The sequence below is a fragment of the Eriocheir sinensis genome, unplaced genomic scaffold (genome assembly GCF_024679095.1).
Source record: "Eriocheir sinensis breed Jianghai 21 unplaced genomic scaffold, ASM2467909v1 Scaffold511, whole genome shotgun sequence".
Lineage (NCBI taxonomy): Eukaryota > Metazoa > Arthropoda > Malacostraca > Decapoda > Varunidae > Eriocheir > Eriocheir sinensis.
Genome location: NW_026111845.1, coordinates 242501 through 265140, shown reverse-complemented (window position 1 = coordinate 265140; position 22640 = coordinate 242501). Strand labels below are relative to the sequence as shown.

Genomic DNA, 22640 nt, shown 5'->3' with positions numbered 1-22640 from the left:
GAGTTTGAGAAGACGAGGAGGAGCCGTGCATACCTGTCATCAAGGGAGTAATCTTCGACTCTGCATAGTGAAGGAAGAAGACGAGGCGCAGGACAGAGCCTTCAAACCAATCAAAACACATTACGAACTTGTCCCGAATGTATGCAAGGAAACGAGGAAGGCCTAAAAACGCGTCTTCCACCTCTTGTCATATACTAACGACTGGCCAACAAATCGAAGTCATGAACCCACTCAAAACAGAATACAAACTTGTCATAACCGAGTGTAAGAAGACGAGGAAGGCCTGTAAACGCGTCTTCCACCTCTCTTCATATATTTTCGACAGGTCAACATAACGAATCCATAAACCCAAGCAAAACAGAATGCGAAATCGTCACGGCTGTATCATATCCTCAAGCATTTCAGGGCTTACACGTGCACCCACATTGGATAAGGCTTTCGTATATAGAGGTTGTGTTAGTATTTCCATGGGTAGTTTTATGAGGCTAGTGATGGTCTGACAAGGCTTCTGAACTATGAACGTGATCAAAAACTCATGTCAACGATTTCTAAAGGTTAAAGAGCAGCTCAGTCGGGCTCTAATGAGTGTTTCCTTAGGTTCACAGTGCAGAAGAAGGGTCAAACTACCACCAGGGTCATAAAACTACTACTGGAAATGCCCACAACTCCTGCGAAAGTCTTGTCAAATATGTGTTCTTGGGCGGCGAAATGTCTTATATACGACCCTTTATGAGAACTTGACTAATCTCCTTTCTGGACTCTGGAAATACTTGTCGTGAGAACCGAAAGCGTCTGAGAATGTGGACCGAGGAAGGGCCATCAAGGGACCGAGCGGGCCTCACCTGTCCTGGAATCCATCACGAAGAACATCGCGGCGCTGAAGGAGTGAGTCTCGCGGGGCGTATGTCTGTCAGTCCGTCAAGCCAACGCTCTCGTCTCGCCTCGCCGCCTTGTCGCTGCGGGTTGCTGTGGGGGCCGCCGCTCCCGAACCCCCCTTTATAGATGACGGCAGGCCCCCCTATGCACATGCGCGCCCCGTATCGTGTCCTCAGCTCCCCATGCACGTGTGTACGGAAAGTTATCGAACCGTGTGGCAGCGCTAAGTGGAATATTGGGACGATTTCTGGAGCTGTTACTTTCATCCATGGCTTTGTGTTTTATCTTTGCTTCTGTTCTTTTGCATTAATTATCTTATTTAATTTATTATGAAGCGAAACCTCGACATACCAAATGGAATATTGGGACGATTTCTGGAGCTGTTACTTCCATCCATGGCTTTGGGTTATATTTTTGCTTTCGTTCTTTTGCATTAATTATCTTATTTTATTTATTATGAAGAGAAACCTCGACATACTAAGTAGAATATTAGGACGATTTCTGGAACGCTACTTTCATTAATTTCTTCGTGTTCATTCTGTTCTTTTGTGTTATTTATTTTATTTTATTTATTATGAAGCGAAACGTAGCCACGCGATGGGGATTATTGGGACGTTTTCTGGAACCGTCACTTTCATCCATTCCTTTGTATATAATCAGCTTCTTTCCTTTTTTTGTCCTTTTATCCGTTCCCTTGTTTTAGTTATTCCTTTATGAAACAGCACCTCGACAGACTCAGTGGATTATTGGGACGATTTCTTGAACCGTTACTTTGATCCATTCGTCTATACTTTATCGTGTCAGTTTTATGTTCTTTTATGTTTTATGGTGATAGTTTTATGTTCCTTTATGAAACAGCACCTCGACAGCCTCAGTGGATTATTGGGACGATTTCTTGAACCGTTACTTTGATCCACTCGTCTATGCTTTATCGTGTTAGTTTTATGTTCCTTTATGTTTTATGGTGATAGTTTTATGTTCCTTTATGAAGCACCGCCTCGACGGCCTCAGTGGATTATTGGGACGATTTCTTGAACCGTTACTTTGATCCATTCGTCTATGCTTTATCGTATTAGTTTTATGTTCTTTTATGTTTTATGGTGATAGTTTTATGTTCCTTTATTAAACAGCACCTCTTCCCTCTTCAGCCTAAGTTTTCCTTCCTGTAGTACCCAACGTTGCCAGATTGTCGTACTCTGCCTCTTAGGTTTGCCGATTTTCGACCCAAAAACTGCTTTCATCACCCAATTAACTGCCTTTATATATGGTTATCGTTTAAATGGTTAATTATTGGTGCTTCTTGGCAACAGTTATGGGCCAGAAACCGGTAAATACGTGGCTCTGAGTACGATAGGCTGTCAAAAGTGTCCTGTACGCTAGTTTCATCTCTTTATTTCGTCTTCCTCATTCTTTGTGCATCATTTTTTCGTTCTTTTTGTTTTAATTGTATAGATATAAAACGTAACTGGTTCATCTCTTGACTCCTTCCTTCGCTTTCCTAATATTCTACTTTTTATCGCTGTTGTTGTTGTTCTCTTCAAGTTGTTTTCCTGGCTTACCCATGCATTGTAGACATGACATTGTATAATAACAGTTGTTAGCCCTGATGAACCCTACAACATGGCATTATAAACAAAGTCAGCTTTTTTTTTTTTTTTCTTTTTACGTCTTGGCCTGTGGCGCCGGTAGGCCTTCATAGTAGGGCCTGATGGTCGGCCCCAGCCCGTTGTGGCGCAGGCAAGTGTTTATAGTGGCGCCATCTTCACGTTTCAGCATTTTCCATTTTAGACCCATAGTTGCATAATATAAATTGTTTGGGGGGGGGGGGGGGTTGGAGGGTCATACGACGCCGATCTAGCACAGTTTTTGCGCTGTTAACACGCCTGACTAAGTGGATTATTAGGACGATTTCTGGAACGGTTACTCTTTGATCCTTTGGTCTGTGCTTTATCGTGCTAGTTTTGAATGTTCCTTTGTGTCTTATCGGGCCAGTTTTACGTTCCTCTGTGTAGCCCTTTATGGCCACTTTGCTTTTCACTTTTATGGGAGCAGCGATTAGCGGGCTCTCTATTTTCTACACTTTCTTTTTGTTGCCCCGAGTTGCTTCCTGTACTGAAAAAAAAACGCCTCGACCCACTCAATGGAATATTAGGAGGTTTTTTTTCATCATCTGACTGTCATCCATTCCTTTTAGTTCTTTATCTTGTTTTAGCTATACCTCTTTCTTTCTTCTTCTTATTCTTATTCTTATTCTTATTCTTATTCTTCTTCTTCTTCTTCTTCTTCTTCTTCGTTTTCCTCGGGTTGCCGAAATCGAGTGCGTCACGCCATTGGTAGTTTTTATTTTCATTTTTGGAATCGTTACTTTTAGCCGTTAATTATTATTTTTTTCTATCGAACTATTTTTATCGGTTTCATTTTACTTCGTTTCACCTTCGCGTTGTTGGGTTCAGATTTATGTTAGATGTTAGGAAGTTTTTTGAAGCCTTTGTTTTTTATCTATTAATCTATTACTTCGTGTTAGTTTCTATGTGTTTCCTTGTTTTGTTTTTTCTAGTCTTCGTTTCTCCTCATGTTGTTGCGTTTGTTTCCATCACGGCGTAAGTCAACACTAAATTACGAAGGAAGTTTTTATATTTTTAATCCTACTAACTTTATTCTTTTCCCCTATTTTGTTTTTCTTTTCCCCTCTTCCTTCCTTCCTTCCTTTCTTTCTTTCTTTCTTTCTTTCTTTCTTTCTTTCTTTCTTCATTCATTCATTTTTTCTTCCTTTCTCCACTTTTCACTAGGCTCATGTCCCGGCCTACCATTCATTACTTAACACTCTGCAATGAGATTTTCATTTTACGATATCACCAGGGACGACCAAATCAATAATGTGCTTTCTGTGTTTGATTTATATATTTCTTCAGATCATTCGAGTCATCGCCATTAGGAAGAACTGGGCAAAGGGGTAACGGGGGAGGGGTGTCCTTGGGGGGGATCCTTCAGGGGGAGTCCGAGTTTCTATATTGGTGACATGTTTACGAGTTACCTCCGTCCTTCAGGGCACGTTGATCCCGGTTATTTTCCCTTCATTTTTCTCCCTGTTCCGATTTTTCCTGTTCCTCATTTTCCTTCTACCTCCACATCCTTCCAATTTCTGCCTCATTAGATCTTATAAGTAGATCCTCCTTCCCTATACTTCGTCCCCTCCTCTTTTCTCTTGGTAATTGTTTTTTTTTGTCCTCTTTTTCGAACCCCTATCAGCTTCCTCTTTTCCGTCCTCTAAAAATCTTATGTTACGTCTTTTCCTATCTCCTTTTTATGACTTTATTTTCCCCTCTAGTCAGCCTTCCTCCTTCCTGTCCATTTCCGCTATCTCTTCACTTCGTCTTTTCTTCATTTTTTCCTCCTGTTCTTATTTTTCTCTTCCTCTTCTTCCCATCGCAGCCTAAGTTCTCCTTCCTGTACGTTAATTTCATCTCTTTATCTCGTCTTTGTGTGTTATTCTTTCGTTCCTTTTTGTTTTAACTGAATATAGATATGAAACGTAACTGGTTCATTTCTAGACTCTGCTTTCTTCGTTTGCTTATATTCTACTTTCTCCGTTTCCTATTTTTATGTTCTCTTCTGCTTAACTCTTCCAACTATTCTGTTACTAAACCTTCCCGGTCCCCCGCTGTGCTGCGTATAATTGCTTCCTTTCCTTCATAACCGTACTTTTCCATTTTACTCCATTTTCTTCCTGTTCCCTATACTGCTCTCTCTTTGAATATAACTGCTTCCTTCCCTCTAACTATTTGAAGAGGAGGAAGAGGAGGAGGAGGAGCATTAGTAGTTGTTGTAGTCGTAACAGTAGTAGTAGTAGTAGTAGCAGCAGTAGTAGCAGTAGTAATAGAGGTTGTGGTAATAATACTAATAATGATAAGAGATAAAAACAGATCCCTTGAGGGCGTTTAGCATAAGTGTGACCAGCTCAGGGCCGCATATTGATAAGTGGACGTCGGCGGCGCGGCGGTGGAGGCGGCGGGGGAGACGACGGAGAGGGCTTTTTTGGGGCCAACTCGTGTGAATATTCGTGTCAAGATTACCTGAGTGAGGAATACGGGCCGCACCACCCCTCCCTCCCTCCCATGTAAACTAGTGCATGCATATCGTTACCGCCATCTGTCGACACTGCAAGGACGCGCCGAGGAACCATTGCCCAAGAAGAGTATTATTAATATCATTATTATTGGTGTTAGGTATACTATTATATTTATTATCGTGAGGCGTTATTGTTTTGCTTCTTCCTCTTAAAATAGTTATATAGAGGAAAGGAAGCAATTATAGGGATAGAGAGTGGAGTAGAGAACAGGAAGAAAATGGAGTAAAATGAAAAAGTAAAGGAAATTAGCGAGAGATGGAGGAAACGAAGCAATTATACTCATGTTTATTTTTTTTTGTGGGGGGGGGGGGGTGAGGTATTATGCAACAGGGTGGGCAGTACTTGTGTTGTCTCCCCTTCCGCCAGTATTAAATCGGAATGAAGACGATATGAAATTAAATATTCTTAACAGCTTTGGATACCTATCTCTGAATGCGTCAAGTCCTCTATATATATATATATATATATATATATATATAGAGATATATATCTAGATAGATATATATATATATATATATATATATATATATATATATATATATATATATATATATATATATATTGTTTCGGGTTAGATGATACAGAACCACCATGCATCTCGTTACATCATATTGCTCTACTAACCAGCAATTAATAAGCTACTCCGAAATTATAAACGAAATTCTATGCGTGAGATCTTTTGAAAATAACCAAAAGAAAGATTGTTATTAGAAAAAGTACATAGCTTCTATACAAAATGTGGGACTGTAATGGATATGTTTAAGCACGTGAAAGGTCGGTCGAAAGTACCAAAAAAACGATGATTAAGTGGCATGTAATATGTGTGTGTAAAGAAATTATTTGAACGTTCTAATTTTCGTTTTTTTTATGGAGCAGACATAACGCGATATTTTTCTCTCTTCTTTTGCCTCCTTTGCTCTGAATATATAACTCCTTGCTTGCTTGCTGTTGTATAAGCGATCGGTTGGTTTTATGAAGCCTTCTCAAACCCATGCACGTGTTCATGTCGACGCTTATGAACTTCAGAATAAGACCAAGAAAAAGAATCGGATCAAAAGGAAATAAAGAAACATGATGATGGAGATGGTGAAGAAAGAGACAGAAACAGAGAGAGACAGAGAGAGAGACAGAGAGAAGGGGAGAGAGAGAGAGAGAGAGAGAGAGAGAGAGTAGGGAAAGGAAGGAGAGGTATACATAGCCTCCTACGTCATACTACTACATACTACGACACAGCCTACGTCACACACACCAAAAAAAAAAAAAAGACGAATTAAAAGCATCATTAGGTCAATAAAAAGATTACGTGTACCCTCAAGAGCGACGTGTGTGCTTTTATGAGCTAATCAAGGGTCATTAAGGTGTGTGTGGGGGCAGGTGAGGTGAGAGGGGGAGGGGGAGGGGGAGAAGGAGGAGGAGCAAGTATAGATGAGGGAGGCCATTTGAAGCTAACGATGCCGCTTGTCTGGCTAATGCTTAAGGTTATTGAATGTCCCTCAGTCACTCTATACCTGTACTTTTTTTCCTCTCGTGTAAATGTGTGTGTAATTTACAGTTGGTGAATGCCATTACTACCGGGAACATATATATTGCTACGTTTTTTATCTTCACTTTTGTTTTATTTGAAGTGATTGGGTTTAGCGAAGGAAGGCATTCAGTCCAGTGTTACCAGATCTCAGTGGTGAAATGATGCAAGACACGGTTGAAGAATATGCCACACTGATCCAAACTTCGATGACCAAATGATGAAGTAGGACAGGAAATAAGTGAAGTCTTGCCGCCTTGTCCTAACAGAGAAAAATCCCAATGCTTATAAGTTGTTTTTTCTTGTAAATGTTCGTAGTCGGAGAATTTTTTAAAGCTACGGCTGCGTGGGACATGTTTGTTTTTTTCTTTTTTTTTTTAAACTCGTCACTATATTTCTTTGTATCATTTCTTTAACAGACATAAACATCCAAACTTCTATATTCCTTTCTATCCCTTCTCCTCTTTGCCTCCTCCCACAACTCCATATAATATATTAACTACAAACATATTTTTTCGCTATGAAAGAATAACTCGAGACGAACAACTCGTCACTTTGTATTTTAACGAGGAAAGTTTGATATGATTCTGATTATTTTTTTATGTAAAAGTTCAGAGTCTGAGATATATGTGAAAGTCATTGCTACGCGGTTCATATTGTTTCTCGTTATTTTTATCCTTTTTTTCCACATTTTTTATTATCGAAGCAAGTTTGATATAATTTTAAGTCTTTCTCTCATGTAACTCTTCATCGTCTGGGGGTTGTGAGAGCCATGGATGCGCGGGACAAGTTGTTTCTCATTTCTCTTTTACTTTTCATCTCCTCGGTCATTAGTATTTACAGAGAAAATGGCTTCGTTATCTCGCGCGGGATTTCATTTGTCTCATTTCCCCTTTTCTCTCTCTCCTAAATGTCTGTAATCTGAGTCTCGTTTAAGTAATGACCGCTTGGGATGCATATTCTTCGTTTTCTTTTTCTTCTCTTTCATCTAAGGTCATTGGGGGTTACGGAGGAACAGTATTCACTCTCAGACGTAATTTTTCCCCTACCGAAATATTCAAACAAACATAACACCCATAACACACACTAATAAACAGTTGACTAAAGCTACAACGAAAACCACTAGCCACTGTTTGCATATTATAATCATCGTCATCTAATTTCTTGTCTTCTTAAGCCGTGTCATCAGCTGTGTGAATTGGACCAAATTTCTCTACCTCGTCTCGGTTCCTCTTATCCTTTACACAACCGGGAAAACACGCAGCCCAGACGTATCTCCCAAGCCCTCTTATTCAACGTTATCTTTCACCTTTCCCCCTTGTGACTGATAAGCCGTTTTAGAGGGAGACTCCGCTAAAATTATTTCCCTCTGTCCCCTCTCTTCTGAACTCCTTTTTTTTATATAGCGGCAGTGGTTAGCTGTTTTATTTTCTCATTATTACTTTTTTATGGCCTTGAGCTGCTTCCATCACTGTAAAAAAAACTCTACATATCATAATAGGCGAAACACAGAGCCTAGCCATATCTAACCTACACTATATTAAAGTTATCTTCCATCTCTCAGTTCAGAATAAGCCTTGAAATAGCGTGGCAGTCCTTGTCTTCCTTCTCTAAGATATGTTTGATGTGCAGAAGAGAAGTCCCACCCATTTACATTCATCATCCATTCATATTCCTTGGAAGAGTGACGTCAACTATTCCTCTCGTATCAATCTTCCCACGAGATGGCCTCAAACGGAGAAGCTTCAAGATATCCCAGGAACCGATCTAAACTTACGTATGCCTTCTAGATCTTTTTATAACCTTTGTATAAGCTTTTCTATTATTCTGGAGTTGAAGTTATTTACCCTACAGTTTCTTTGAAGGGGGAAGGACCTTTGCATTTTTCCTTTTTGAGTGAAGAAATAACAATAACATTCACCCGTATAGAGTACACTCACGCTCTCTCTCTCTCTCTCTCTCTCTCTCTCTCTCTCTCTCTCTCCACGCATGGTTTCATCGCAACCTTATTTGTTTTTTATTTCTGCAATGGCGGGTCGTGCGAGGTATGCCGGCCGCTGATACCAAGCCGGTTAAGGCGTGGAAAAACCCGCAATCCCTCGTTAATCCACACAATTTCGGAAATCAACGCCGGTGTGCACGCAAACTGTGCCTCAATAATAACAGGGAGTCAACGCATCGGCCGCATAGCTTCATTACGGATGGCATGCAGCGGAGAGGACTGTCAACAACCCCCGGCCGCCTCCTCCTCCACAGCCATCAACACTGAAGCCACAACCACAACCGCCCTCGCCCGCCACCACCGACAGCATCATCGTTCCTTCACCATCATCGTGCGTCGGGTCACCTACCTTCTACTTCTACTCTGTTTTTCCTTCTCCTCCTCCTCCTCTTCTTCCTTCTCCTCCTCTTCTGACTATTATCAACTTTCCACCAGCCACTAACTCAACACAAACTCCCGCATCACTAATCCAAAGGCAACTACTTTTATGTCACCATCAATGTTGCTACTACTACTACTACTACTACTACTACTACTACTTCTACTACAAATACTACTACTACAACCACGTACTTCTGTCACAGCTGCCACCACCATCACCACCGTCCCACAATAGCCACCAGCCCGCCCATCACTCCTCACGCCCACGCTAAATAGCCCACCTTAAAATATAACCGCCACAGTAATCACGCCCCTAAAATAGCAGCGTGTTGTAATGAAGCACTCATGGCTATGGGCGCATATCTTATCGAGCGCCTGTAGTGGAAATGTGGAAATGCAATGGTTTGGAATTTGGGACATAATTGTATAGTTGTGAGTCGACTCCAGAGACTACGAAGATTGGTGTTTTTGTTATGCTTGGTTATGATGAAGAGGGTTGCTATTTGTGGCCTCCCTTTCTGGTTACAAGAGGACGTTAGGTTAATTTTTTCCCGCCGTTAAAAGTAAGAGGAAGGTCAAAGGGCTAACTAAAATAAAGGTTATCAAATGCCCACCCACAAAATAATGCTTTAGAAAGGAAGTGGAAGGTATTTGGGTATTAGGTGTCGTTGTTGTTGTTGTTGTTGGTGGTGGTGGTGGTGGTGATGGTGTTGGTGTTAGTGTTAGTGTTAGTGTTAGTGTTGTTGTTGTTGTTGTTGTTGTTGTTGATTTTGATTTTGATTTTGATGTTGATGTTGATGTTGATGTTGTTATTCATGTTATTATTGTTGTTTTCTTGTAATTAATGATGTCACTATCCTGCTCATCCTCATTCCATATTCAGAAAATCAAGAACTATAAAAAAAAGTCATCTCCCGCAACATCCAGAAAACTATACCATGTTCATTGATTCACTAATTCATTCATGCATTCCGTCAGTCAGCCATCCGTTGTTCATTCATTCATCCGTTTTTACGTATCTCAAAAAAAAAAATGAAGCAACGATGCAAAGGTTCAACAACTGCGATTTTTATGTCTGTGTATGTTTTCGCGATTCTGTTTTTCCAGGTTTCATTTTATCAAGTTATTTTTTTAATGTTTTTATTTCATCGTATTCATAATGTTTGCTTCGTCCCAAGGGGTTATTTTATTCTTATACTTCTTTATTTACTTAATCTGTCCGCTTCGATTCGCACGTATTTTCCCTTCACTGGTAGCCTGGTAACATACAGTCCCAGGTCTTTCTCTGCCTCTGTGGTGGATAGTGGAGTGTTTCCCATGTGGTATTGGTATGCTGGATTTCACTCCCAAGGTGCAGGACTTTACATTTTTCTTCATTGTATTGTAGCAGCCACTTTTTTTCATTCCTGTAGCTTGGTGAGGTTTTCTGGTAGGGAATCCTCTGTCAAGGGGGTTAACTTTTAAATTATGATAATGTTTTTTTGTTATATTATCATCGTTATTGCTTATCACTCAGTTATTATCGTTGTTGTTGTTGTTGTTGTTGCGCGCCATCACCACCTTCATGTACCCGCTGCCTCGGTATGCATTTTGCCATGATTGTGTTAATGGCGTGCTACTGTAAGCCTCATAAATACGCATCTCCTGCCGTGTTTTTTTATGGATGTGGGAGCCGCCGAGGGATACGGGTGCTCCGATATTCACCTGCAAAAATTAATATTCATCGCCTGACCTAATTTTTACGGCCGAGTTTTGCCCCCCGCGAAGGTAAACGTGCGATGGTGGCGATGGTGGTGGTGGTGTCAATGGCTGGTGTAGTGTGGAGGTGCATTATACTGTATTGTGTGTGCTGTGTAGGATGTGGCACTTTTGGTTGAGGTACAGGAGAAAGGGAATTAAGCAAGGGAGGATGTATTTAGTCACCCTTTCATTCAGTCAGAGAAGCAGGAGGGAATGTAAGAGGATAGTGAGGGAGAAGAAAAGGAGAAGGAATATAAGAGGGGGATGTGGAGGAAGAAAAGGAGAAGGAATTATAAGACGAGGAGGAGGAGGAAGAGGGAAGGAAATGTAATAGGAAGAGGAGGAAGAAGAAAAGGAAATTGGAATGCTATAAGAGGAGAAGGAAAAAGAAGAGAAAAGAAGGAAATATAAAAGTAAGAAGAGGAGGAGGCGGAGGAAGAGGAAGAAGATGAAGAGAGGCAGAAAGGAACACGGAAGAAGGAGGAGGAGGAGGAGGAAAAGGAAGAATATAATTACGCATAATAATGATGGGGTTCTGAAAAGTGTTACGCTGATGACGTTCTGATACAACTTGAAACAGTACCGTACGTGATAACTGCTCTCTCTCTCTCTCTCTCTCTCTCTCTCTCTCTCTCTCCGGCCCGACCTGTTAGCCTCATCAGCCCCCTAAAATTAGACAATATCACGCCTTGGATATGGGACACGTCGCTCTCTGAGGCCCCACTTAAAATGTTATTGACCACACTTAAGGGGCAGTAGTAGTAGTAGTAGTAGTAGTAGTAGTAGTAGTAGTAGTAGTGGTAATGGTGGTGGTTGTAGTTGTAGTAGTAGTAGTAGTAGTAGTAGTAGTAGTAGTGAAAATTATCCTCTTTTTATATTCTTCTTTGTACAAGTAATAATAATTTGCTCTTTTTAATTATATAATGTTTCTCTCTGCTTCGTAATTCTTATAATTATACAATTTATTATATGTTTTTTCTTTCGGATATTTCATTTTCGTCCATATAAAAGAGTCAGAGAGAGAGAGAGAGAGAGAGAGAGAGAGAGAGAGAGAGAGAGAGAGAAAGAGAGAGGACGCCTTCGCCTCCAAAACACATATCTCAAGTTGAATAATATGTAAAGGATAACGCGGCCTATCATCTTCCGTCCCTTGGTATCCCTCCCACTCACTTCTTTTCTGTATTAACTAAAAAAGGCAGGATATTACTACTTCTCTTTTTATTACTTGAAAGAGAAACAAGTTACTCTATAACATTATATTTTCGCCTCATATAAAACTACTTGAACCATATAGCTACCGCGTGTGTGTGTGTGTTTGTGTGTGTGTGTGTGTGTTGTGGGGGCGGTGAGGGGACGGCAATGACCTAATGGCAGAGGTATGTGAGGGGGAGTGAGGGGAGAGGGAGGGAAGGGAAGGGGAGAGAAGGGGAGGAAAGGGGAGGGAGGGAGAGAAGATGGATGGACAATGTAGAGAAGGAGGACAGTGTATGGGACAGGTTAGTAGAGGAGAGAGAGAGAGAGAGAGAGAGAGAGAGAGAGAGAGAGAGAGAGAGAGAGATTGAAAGAGGGTGATGTTGCTAACTGAGAGAGCACATGATGTTGAAGGAAGTGATACATTATAGAGTGAATAGTAGTAGTAGTAGTAGTAGTAGTAGTAGTAGACGTATTGGCAGTGGGAGTGACAGTGGAAGCGAAGGTGGAACACACACACACACACACACAGCACACACATACACACATACATACACACATACACACACAGGAAGGGTGACAAACGACACTCACGCCTCCCTGACCTATATGCTTCAATCGGCCTCCCTCGCATTTCCTTGAACCCCGGATGTCCAGATTGAGAACCACTATCTCTCTCTCTCTCTCTCTCTCTCTCTCGCCTATTCCCACCCACGCAAGCTTTCATCTCCTCCTCCTCGGCTCCTCCTCCTCCTCCTCCTCCTCCTACACATTCTCATCTGTCCTCTTGTTCTTCCGTGGTCTTCCTTCCTTCTCGTCCCACCCTTGAGGAACAGTTACTGCGGGAGGAGTGAGGTGAAGGAGGCGTAGGAGGAGGATTAGAAGGACACTGAAGGTATAAATAGAACTGGGAGAGGGAAAAAAATGAAGAAAAAAAATGACACGTTTTAAAAGAAAGGTGGATATGCTCAGAGGGACAGAACGGAGAGGGGGAAGAGAGTCCTAAAATAATATGCAAAGAGCAGCGAAGGGATGAGAAAAAGGGAAGAAGGTAAAAGAAATAATAGGAACCAGAGACGAAATTATCCGCTTTAGAGAAGGAAAATCGTATGAATAAAAGAAGGCAAGGAATAAATGAGAGGAGTAAGGTAGAGAGGGGATAAGAAGGAAACTCAAGAAATGGAAAAGTAGGAAGGGAATGGAAGAACCGATATATATATTAACGAAAGGAAAGTAGAGGAAATTGAATGAGGTGAAATTCGTTGAAACACACGTCGGTAGAGGCAAGACGCGGGCATTAGAGACTTAGAGGAGGAAACAGAAGATAGGAAGAAGGAGAAATAGTGAAAGAAGGTGAGAACGAAGATGATATAAAGAAGAAAATATAGTGGAAATACAGTGAGGTGAAATTCGTTGAAACACACGTCGGTAGAGGCAACAGGCGGGCATTAAAGACTTAGAGAAGGAAACAGAAGGTAGGAAGAAGGAGAAATAGTGAGAGAAAGTGGATAAAGAGATGTTGATGAGAAAATATAGTGGAAATACAGTGAGGTGAAATTCATTAAAACACACGTTGGTAGAGGCAACAGGCGGGCATTAGAGACTTAAGAGAAGGAAACAGGACTCGTATACTCGTACTCAACGCGTCGGGCTCTTGTTACGATCATGTTTGGCGACCCCAGAAAAAGATCCTTCGAGTTCTCATGAGTGCTTTCCCTGCTCATGGCGTAGAAATCTTGCAAAACTACCGCCAGAGATATGAAGCCACCTGAATCCCTACAACTTCTACAAGAGCTAAATAAAATGAAAGTACTACGGCGCCCATATGGTGGAAATAAGGAGGAATGGTGTGAGAAGGATTAATCGTAGCTCTAAGATGGGAGAAGGGCGCCTAAGTACATTTTTTTATACACCTTCAGGGCTTACATCCTCTGGGGGGATAACGCGCCCCAGGGTGATAAAGGTGATTTTTAAGACGAGTCCTGGAAATCGCCTTCAGGAAACTACATTATGTTAGGATATTTAAGCTACACGTCTGACGCTGTTGCAGGAGTTGACTCTAACAAATATATGACGTTATTTTTTTTTCTGAAGGGTTTTGATTACTGTAGTCTGTTCACTTAAGTCTGACCCAAGCTGACAACATAAACCTAAGCGTGTTTGCAAGCTGAGTGCTGATTGGCTGCTGCTATGGCTTCCAAGTTTTGTTTAACCTCTGTTTGTGTTTATCTCACGCAGCTTCTTTCTGCTAAGCTGCACTGTGCTTACGAACACGCTTAGGTTTATGTTGTCAGCTTGGGGCAGACTTAAGTGAATAGATTATAATAACGCAATACTTGAGCACTTATTTTTAGAGACGAATAAACTGAATAAAAATCATCAAACAACATTTTCCATTCACTTCGCGGCGCTGTATCAAATATTGTCTTTCTAACCAAATACTGGGGATGCTGAACAACTTACTAAAAACCTACTAATTACATCACAAATCCCTTATTTCCGAGACCAAACAATATAAACCACCAAACGACATTTCCTATTCACTTTCTTGTACTGTAGCAAATTATAGTCGTTCTAACTACCTGATGGGGATGCTGAACAACTTACTAATGACCTACTAATTACATCACAAATCCCTTATTTCCGAGGCTAGACAAAATAAACCACCAAACGACATTTCCTATTCACTTTCTTGTACTGTAGCAAATTATAGTCGTTCTAATTACCTGATGGGGATGCTGAAGAACTTACTAAAAACCTATTAATTACTTCACATATCCCTTATTTCCGAGACTAAACAATATAAACCACCAAACGACATTTCCTATTCACTTTCTCGTACTGTAGCAAATTATAGTCGTTCTAATTACCTGATGGGGATGCTGAACAACTTACTAAAAACCTACTAATTACATCACAAATCCCTTATTTCCGAGACTAAACAATATAAACCACCAAACGACATTCCCTATTCACTTTCTCGTACTGTAGCAAATTATAGTCGCTCTAATTACCTGATGGGGATGCTGAACAACCTACTAATGACCTACTAATTACATCACAAATCCCTTATTTCCGAGATTAAACTAAATAAACCCTCAAAAACGACTTTTTTTATTCACTGCGGTGCTGCGGCAAATATAGTCTCTGTAAGCAAGTGGTGGCGATCCTGAACTACCTCTAATAATCAACCAAAGAACTATTAATTATATCACAAATCCCTCACTTCCGAGACTAAACAAAGTATACCATGAATCAATCTTTTCTATTAACCTTATGGTGCTGTAGCAAATATAGTCTCTGTACCCATAATCATGATGGAGAAGATGTGCAACCAACGCCTGACAAGAGTTCGCCGAGGTCCCCACTATAAGAAACGTTACTCTCAAAGGTGAAGACAGTGAAGAGAGAGAGGGCGGTGCGAGGGTAGTAAGATGCGTAGGGAGGACTTAGAAGAGTAACTGACTGACGTGGCTTGGGGGAGTGGTGAGCTTAGATGACGACGCAGAGGGAGACAGGAAGACTTGAAGGGGAAGTGATTACAGTGTGGAGGATGAGAGACGGAGTACGTGGGAGCAGGTAGGCGAAGACATATAGCAAGGCGTTGAGGGAATAGAGGGAGGTAATGGAGGAGAAGGCGTAGGAGGAGGGAGTAAACGGAAGGTACGCGCAGATATATACAGGTAGAGAGAAGGAGGAAGAGTGGAAAGAAGGCGTAGGGGAAAGTGGGAGTAAGCATGAGATAAATAAGTGCAGATAAATAGATAGGAAGAAGGAGGAAGAGATAAAGAAGGGAAGGCTGGAGAATGAGGGAGTAAGCGGAAGAGAGGATAAACAGGTATAGGGAGAAGAAGGAGGTGGAGAAGGGAGTGGGGAGAAGGCCCAGGAGGAGGGAGAGGGAGCGGATAAGCGGATTAACAGGTAGGAAGGAGAAGGAGGAGAATGCGTAAGGAGATGAAGATTAAAAGAGAGAGGAAGCGGAGGTGGAGGGAAAGAGGAGAAGACGTAGGAGTAAGATGGAGGAAGAGTGATTAAATCGTACGGAATTATACAGGAAAGCGTTAAGAGGGGAGGGAAAGGGGAAAGAGGGGAGGGAAAGGGGAGGAGGCGTAGCGTAATGGCGTGGCGCGATCATTGTCCAGTCATTGAGGTCACCCATGCCTTGACCCATTGTGCGAGAGAGTCTAATTGTACGTGAAATGAAGATATGTCGATGTTGGCGTGGTCTGCATAACCGTGTGTGGGTGTGGGTGAGAGGCGGGGGGGGTGTGTGTGTGTGTGTGTGTGTGTGTGTGTGTGTGTGTGATGATCCTCTCCTTTTCCTTCTTTCTTTCTCTCTCTTCCTTTCGTCTCCAAACTCCCCCTTTTCCTTCTTTCCCTCCCTCCCTCCCTCTCATGAATCCCCTCAGTCACCCCTAAACTCTTCATTCTCTCTCTCTCTCTCCAATCCCAGACCTCCTTTTCCCTACTTGAACTTTCCCCCATCCTCCCCACTCTCCCCTCATTCTCCCCTTCCCATCCTCATCTCCTCTCCCCAACTCATTTTCGCCCCTCCTCCTTCTCCCCTGCCCGCTCATTATCTTTGCTTCACAGAACATAAAAGGGAGAATAGTCATGTGTCCTTTTGATAACTCCTTTGATGTCTCCTTGAACCCTAATTTTGTACTCGAAATACTGACTTAACCGCCTTCAAACATGTCCACGTAGATAATGCTTAATCTATCGTAGTCTCTCCCTTTATCTCTCGTTTTCTTTTACTCGTTCTTTCCTTTACGTTCTTATCTGCCTTTATTTCTGTTTTTCTCCCTTCAATCTTCCTTCTTTTTCCTTCACCTTCCTTCAAATCCCACTTTCTATATCACTGTTTCCTGTTTTCTTTAGTATTTCCCTTCTCGTTCTTTCAGTGGGATTATCATATATGTTTTTCCTTCCCTTTTTCCTTCTCCCTTCTTCCTCTTTTCTCCTTTCCTCTCCCTCCTCCTCGTCCCACTTTCTATATCAATGTTTCCCGTTTTCTTTAATATTTCCCTTCTCTCGTTCTTTTCGTTAACGTTATAGGCCTATCTATTTACTGCGTCTTTCTTCGTACTCTCTTCCTCCTCTTCTCAATTCTTTCTTTCTTTCTTTCCTTATTTCTTCCTTTCCTTCTTTCTTCCTTTCCTTCTTTCTTCCTTTCCTTACTTCTTTCTTTCCTTATTTCCTTCTTTTTCTCTCATTTCTTTCTTTTTTCTCGCCTGTTTTTGTTATGCCTGGGAGATGAAAAGGAGGAGGAGGAGGAGGAGGAGGAGGACGAGGACGGTAAATTAAGGGCAAAGGTTAACTCTCGTACGCTTCTTTTTCTTCTAATTTTCATGTTTATAATACTTGTAATATTCAAGGCATTTTCAATTAGCTTTCTGTTTGTGGTGTGAGCGGTTCATTTGTATTACTTTCATCTACTTTGCCGTCTTTTCTTTTATATTTGAAGTAGAAAGGAGAAAAGTTGAGAAAGAAGAAGGGGAGAAGGAGAAGGAGGAGGAGGTGGAGGAGGAGGAGGAGGAGGAGGATAGGACAAGGAGAATGAAGATACGGATTAATGAACAAATAAAATGAGAAAGAGGAAATCAGGAAAAAGAGGAGGTGGAGGAAAAGGAAGAAAGGAAAGAAAGGAAATAGAAAAGAAGGAAAAGAGAAAGAAGAAGAAGAAGAAGAGGAAGATAGAAGAAGGAGAGCAAGAATAGACGAAGCAAAAGGAATAGGAGTAGGATCGAGGAGGAGGAGGAGGAGGAAGAGAGGGAAACAAGGGCAAAGTTATATTATATGGCGTCTTGGGGAGAGCCGCGCAGATCCACTTTGCCTTGCCGGCCGAATCGTAAACAACGGAGCGTCAGAAGGGTGAAGGAAGGGGATCGAACACCTTCTGGAGACATGATGTAGGTCGCGATCCTAAATTCCTACGTCAAGAGAGAGAGAGAGAACCACGAAGATTAACATAAAAAAGCGTTATTATGTTGTTTTCATTGTTGTTTTCATTGCTGTTATTTTCATCGTTATCATTAGTAGGATAGTTGTTAATATTATCGCTGTTGATTTGGCTCTTGTTATTGTTATTGTTAGTAGTAGTAGTAGTAGTAGTAGTAGTAGTAGTAGTAGTAGTAATAGTAGTAGTAGTAGTAGGAGGAGGAGGTAGTAGAAGTAGTAGTAGTAGTAGTAGTAGTAGCAGTAATAGTAGTAGTAGTAGTAATAGTAGTAGTGGTAGTAGTAGTAGTAGTAGTAGTAGTAGTAGTAGTAATAGTAATAGTAGTAGTAGTAGTAGTAGTAGCCATCCATGAAGGGCATAACGGGGAATGACAATGCAATACTTCTTTAGAGTGTTGCTGCATTTGTTTTGCTTGTTGCTCTCCACTCTACCTCCTCTTTGCCTTCTTTTTTTATTCCCTCATCTTCTCTGTAGCCACTTGCTGTATATAAGTATCTCTGTCTATCTCTAATGATCTATATCTATCTATATCTATCTATCTGTGTATCTATATCTGTATCTATCTATCTTTTTCTCATCACGACATTTTCCTTTTATTATCTATCTATCTATCTATCTGTGTATCTATATCTGTATCTATCTATCTTTTTCTCATCACGACATTTTCCTTTTATTATCTATCTATCTATCTATCTGTGTATCTATATCTGTATCTATCTTTCTCTCATCACGCCATTTTCCTTTCATTCACCTCCAAAACAACGCAAAGACATTCATTTCTCAAGTGCTGGTGGCCTAGACTCAACAAAACAACGATTCACACTTGTCATGGTAAATTATATCCTTGAACTTCTCTATCCACCCTTCACCTCCCCTTCAGAGCCACTCATCCACCTCTCACGTCCCTCCCCAGCCCTCTCTTACACCCCTTCCAGCACCTATCATATCCCTTTCTCATCCCCTTATCACCTGTCAAACACACGCCCCTCTTTGCATTTTTAACTGTTTTAGTCTGCCTTAAAATCTCATAGCTTCCTTTTCCTTGCACCTGCTTCCCCGGCCCTCCTCACACCAGTTTCACCCCTTTCCATCACCCCTTCTTCATCCCCTCCCAAGCGTACATCTCTCTTTTGCACTCTTAACATCCCTGCACCTGCTCGGCCAGTCCCTCTTCCCCACACGACCACATACCAGCACTAAGACGCATATTCTCTAGCATTTACATCTCCACATTTGGTAAGGCTTTCGTGGAGGCTGTGGGTATCTCCATGGGTAGTTTTACGAGCCTAGTGGTAGTTTATAAGAGTTTCTGCACCGTGAATGTGAAAAAAATAATGAGAACCCGACTAATTTTCTTTGTGGCCTTTGGAAATTGTTATGGGAGCCGGAAACTTATTTGGGTTTGGTTTATTCCTGATGAGACGTGAGACTGAGGACTTGAGAAATTGACACAGCTCGGAGGGCGGAGAATAGTTTACTCGCTATGACGTGCAAAGTGTTGTAGTGGTGACTGACGGAGATTTTGATGTCGTCAGTGCCTGGTGGAACTGATGTTTCCTTGTTCTCTTACGCTGTTCTTTATATGTTCTGATGATGAGCTGATAATGGCAAAAGCTATCATCATTTGGTCTGGCTCTTAATATCAATCGGTAATCCCCAGTCGGAATGACCAAAACATAACCGTTAGCAAATATTTTTTTCATGTGGCTGGTAAACTATGAAAAAGGACTCGTCAGTTTTTTTTGTTTTTTTTACAACAAAGGAGGCAGCTCAAGGGCAACAAAAAAAGAAAACAATAATAAAAAAAAGCCCGCTACTCGCTGCTCCTAAAGTAAAGCAAAAGAGGTTGGCAAGCAAAGTTACTGCTATTTAGGCCACAACCAAAGTAAGAAAATTCAAGATATTCCCACGCGAAGGTCTCTTTACCCTGGCTGTGAGTACGATGGTGGAAGACGAAACTAAGGGCCGATTTCACAGTCGTTTTATTTGTTTTGATCGTTACCAATGGCGACGTTCACCGCTTTAGAATTTCTACGTAAAACTGGCCGATGGTGTAGTGGTGGCTGCGGGGTTAGCCTAGCCCCGCACCTTACCACACACTCATCACCTCTCGCTTCCTCTGCAGCCGCCACTACCCCGAAGGCCAGTTTCACGTGGAAAACTATAGCGTCGATCGGCGCCATTGGTAACGATCAAGACAAACAAAAGGACTGTGATAGCGGCCCTAAGGTGGACAGGACACTAAAAAGATACACGAAGCCTGAATTTTACGAGGAGGAACGGACGAAAAAGAACTTATATGAAACACTTTGGAGTAAAAGCTAAGATATGTAAGATATATATATTCATAGACACGGAGCGAGGAACTTGAATGGAAAGTAACAGGTGGAGTGGAAGAGACGATCTGCATCAAATAGGGGTGAGTGGAGTGTCGCGAGGCCGTTGACCTGTCTGCTCCATGGGCTCGTGACAGCCTCCGGCAATGAATACGTACCCTGCGAATATCCTTCTTTTCCGCCTCATTGAATACACTCATTGCACTTCTAGGAAAGGCTTGGACTGCGCGGGGACTTGATTGAGGTGTTTAAATGGATTAAGGGGATTAACAAGGGCGATCTAAATGAAGTGCTTATATTAAAAACTGATGTAAGACAACGCAGTAGAGGGTATAAATTGCATGAGTTCAAATTCAGAAAAGAAATGAGCAAAAGCTGGTTCACGAACAGATTAGTGGAAGAGTGGAACAAACTAAGTAGATGTGTAGTTGAGGCAAACACAGTTGAAACCTTTAAATGGAGATTAGATGCATTTATGGACGGGAAGGGGCAATGGTGAGCAACCCATCTTCAGGAGCTGCCTTGTGTAGGCCGTCCGGCCTTTTGTATATCCTCCTTGTGTCTTGGTGTATCCTTGTGTACACATGCCGCGCACACCTTCCTCCGAAGCTCCACCGAGGCTCGTTAAACCTTGCAACACTTTTCGCCCATCATAGCGCAACACACCCTCAAGGATTCCTGAAGTCCCCCTCGCCTGGCACGCAACACTGCCTCAAGGGACTCCGCGTCAGTCATGCACGCCGCGATCACTTTGGCACCGACGGAGGGAACATAAGAGGATCACGTCTGTGAACACGTCACTGAGCCTCCCGCTGGTGTTGTAGACGAAACAGCGGCGGCAGTTGTACTCACCTAAGGGCTGGGTATATCCTCACACCTGCGCCTCGGCAGGACAGGCAGCGGTGACAGGTGTGTCGGGAGAGGGCGGCTGAGGCCTCGACAGGGTAGCCTGAAGACACTAGTCGTGGACAGCTTCAGGACACACTTGGTCTTAGGGGACCTGCAGGGGCTTCAGCAGCAGTCGTGGGGTAAGGCAGCAGCAACCTGGCGTCGGTTTGCTTGGAGCAAGTAGTGCTGAGGGCGTGGCGTGGCGTGGCGGAGGCTGTGGCGGCGGGGGGCGGTGTGAGGCGGGTGCCATGAGGGCTGGCTATTTACATAGTGGTGAGGGTGAGGGTGAGGGCCAGGTGAGGGCCAGTGAGGGTAATGCCCTCGGCCGGAGCGGCGGCAAGGACGACGCTCCCGCCCGCCGCCCGCCATTGCTGGGGGCACAAGGACCCGCGCCGCCCACCCAGGAAGACACCCACGTGGCCACCGCCAGTGACCGTCGAACGATCCCGCCGAGGGACGCCGCGGCTCGCTTCCTCTACCGCCTCGTCTGCCGCGACGGCCTTCCTCGGCCCGGGGCGCGGCGCGGGGAGGGCGACGACTGTTAGATAATATGCTAAATTAATGCAATGTCTCTCTCTCTCTCTCTCTCTCTCTGTATGTATGCATGTAGGTATGTATGTATTTATATATGCATAGCTTTATCTATATCTATCAATATTTGTCTATATATCTTTCTCTATTTATCTTTCTTTCTATCTATTTACATTTCTATCTTTATTTATCTATCTTTCCATCTATATATTTGTCTGTCTCTCTATCTATCTATCTATCTATATTTATATCTATCTATCTATCTATCTATCTATCTATCTATCTATCTATCTATCTATATATATATATATATATATATATATATATATATATATATATATATATATATATATATATATTTATATAAAAAAATCCTTGAGTATGGTCGGATCCCTGGGTTTGTCCTCAGCCTCTTCCTTCCTCAAGCCCGCGGGTCGACCGGCTCTCCCCTCCCTGTACCCCCCGCCCCCTCCCTCCCGCCACTGCACGTCTGATGACCTTATTGAGGTTTGATCGCTGCTGGAGGACGTGGGAAAACCTGGCCTCATCCCCCCTGCCTCAGCCCCCCGGCCCCTCTCTCGAGGCCGCCTGGTCTGAGGCGTCTTCAGCCTCGTGTTGTCGGCGGCGCCGCTCTTGTCGAGTCCATCACAATCTTGAGCTTCCTTTTTCCGCCAAACAATCTAAATTATTATCACTGTCCATGCTATTGTCTGTGTATAATTATGTGGCCCCTCTCTCTTTCAGGGTGTGCATGGCGTCCGCCGGGCAGTGGGAAGTGAAGCGTCTCATTGTTTGTTCCTGCGGCCACAGAGGAGCCGCCGGCGGGAGAGGCTGTCACGCCGCAGGCACTGCCCTAGCGCCGATTACGACGCAGGCGACGAGGCGGCAGCCGCGTCAACCTCCTCAGAGTCAGAACATACCGAAGACACTGATGACCAACGCTCATCTGTCACCAAACGAATTGTGAGTCCTTCTTTTTAACAATTTTATCTTTTTCCAGTCGATATGAAGTACAGGGACGTGTTGTGGTGGCCGCCTCTTTATCGACATGTTAACTCTTATCAAGTGTGTGCTGCGGGAGAATG

General features: G+C 42.6%; 2 protein-coding genes across 3 annotated transcripts in view; one reads left to right on the top strand and one right to left on the bottom strand.

Moving 5' to 3' along the window:
• LOC126992867 (uncharacterized) overlaps positions 1 to 21137 on the bottom strand; it is a 28238-nt gene extending 7101 nt beyond the window's left edge. Inside the window, exon 1 of one of the 2 annotated variants that reach the window (XM_050851684.1) lies at positions 20989 to 21137. Coding sequence is in view for 1 of the 2 variants with exons in the window: in XM_050851683.1 (XP_050707640.1) it covers positions 843 to 870 (28 nt within the window). In the remaining variant the exon portion in view is untranslated. Of the gene's footprint in view, positions 1 to 842; positions 983 to 20988 lie in introns of those variants that run through there. The other variant, XM_050851683.1, reaches the window with a different exon arrangement.
• A 202-nt stretch (positions 21138 to 21339) lies between these two features.
• LOC126992866 (uncharacterized) overlaps positions 21340 to 22640 on the top strand; it is a 9416-nt gene continuing 8115 nt past the window's right edge. The window contains exons 1-2 of the mRNA XM_050851682.1: positions 21340 to 21564; positions 22300 to 22518. Of these exons, the coding sequence (XP_050707639.1) occupies positions 21340 to 21564; positions 22300 to 22518 (444 nt within the window). The remainder of the gene's footprint in view (positions 21565 to 22299; positions 22519 to 22640) is intronic.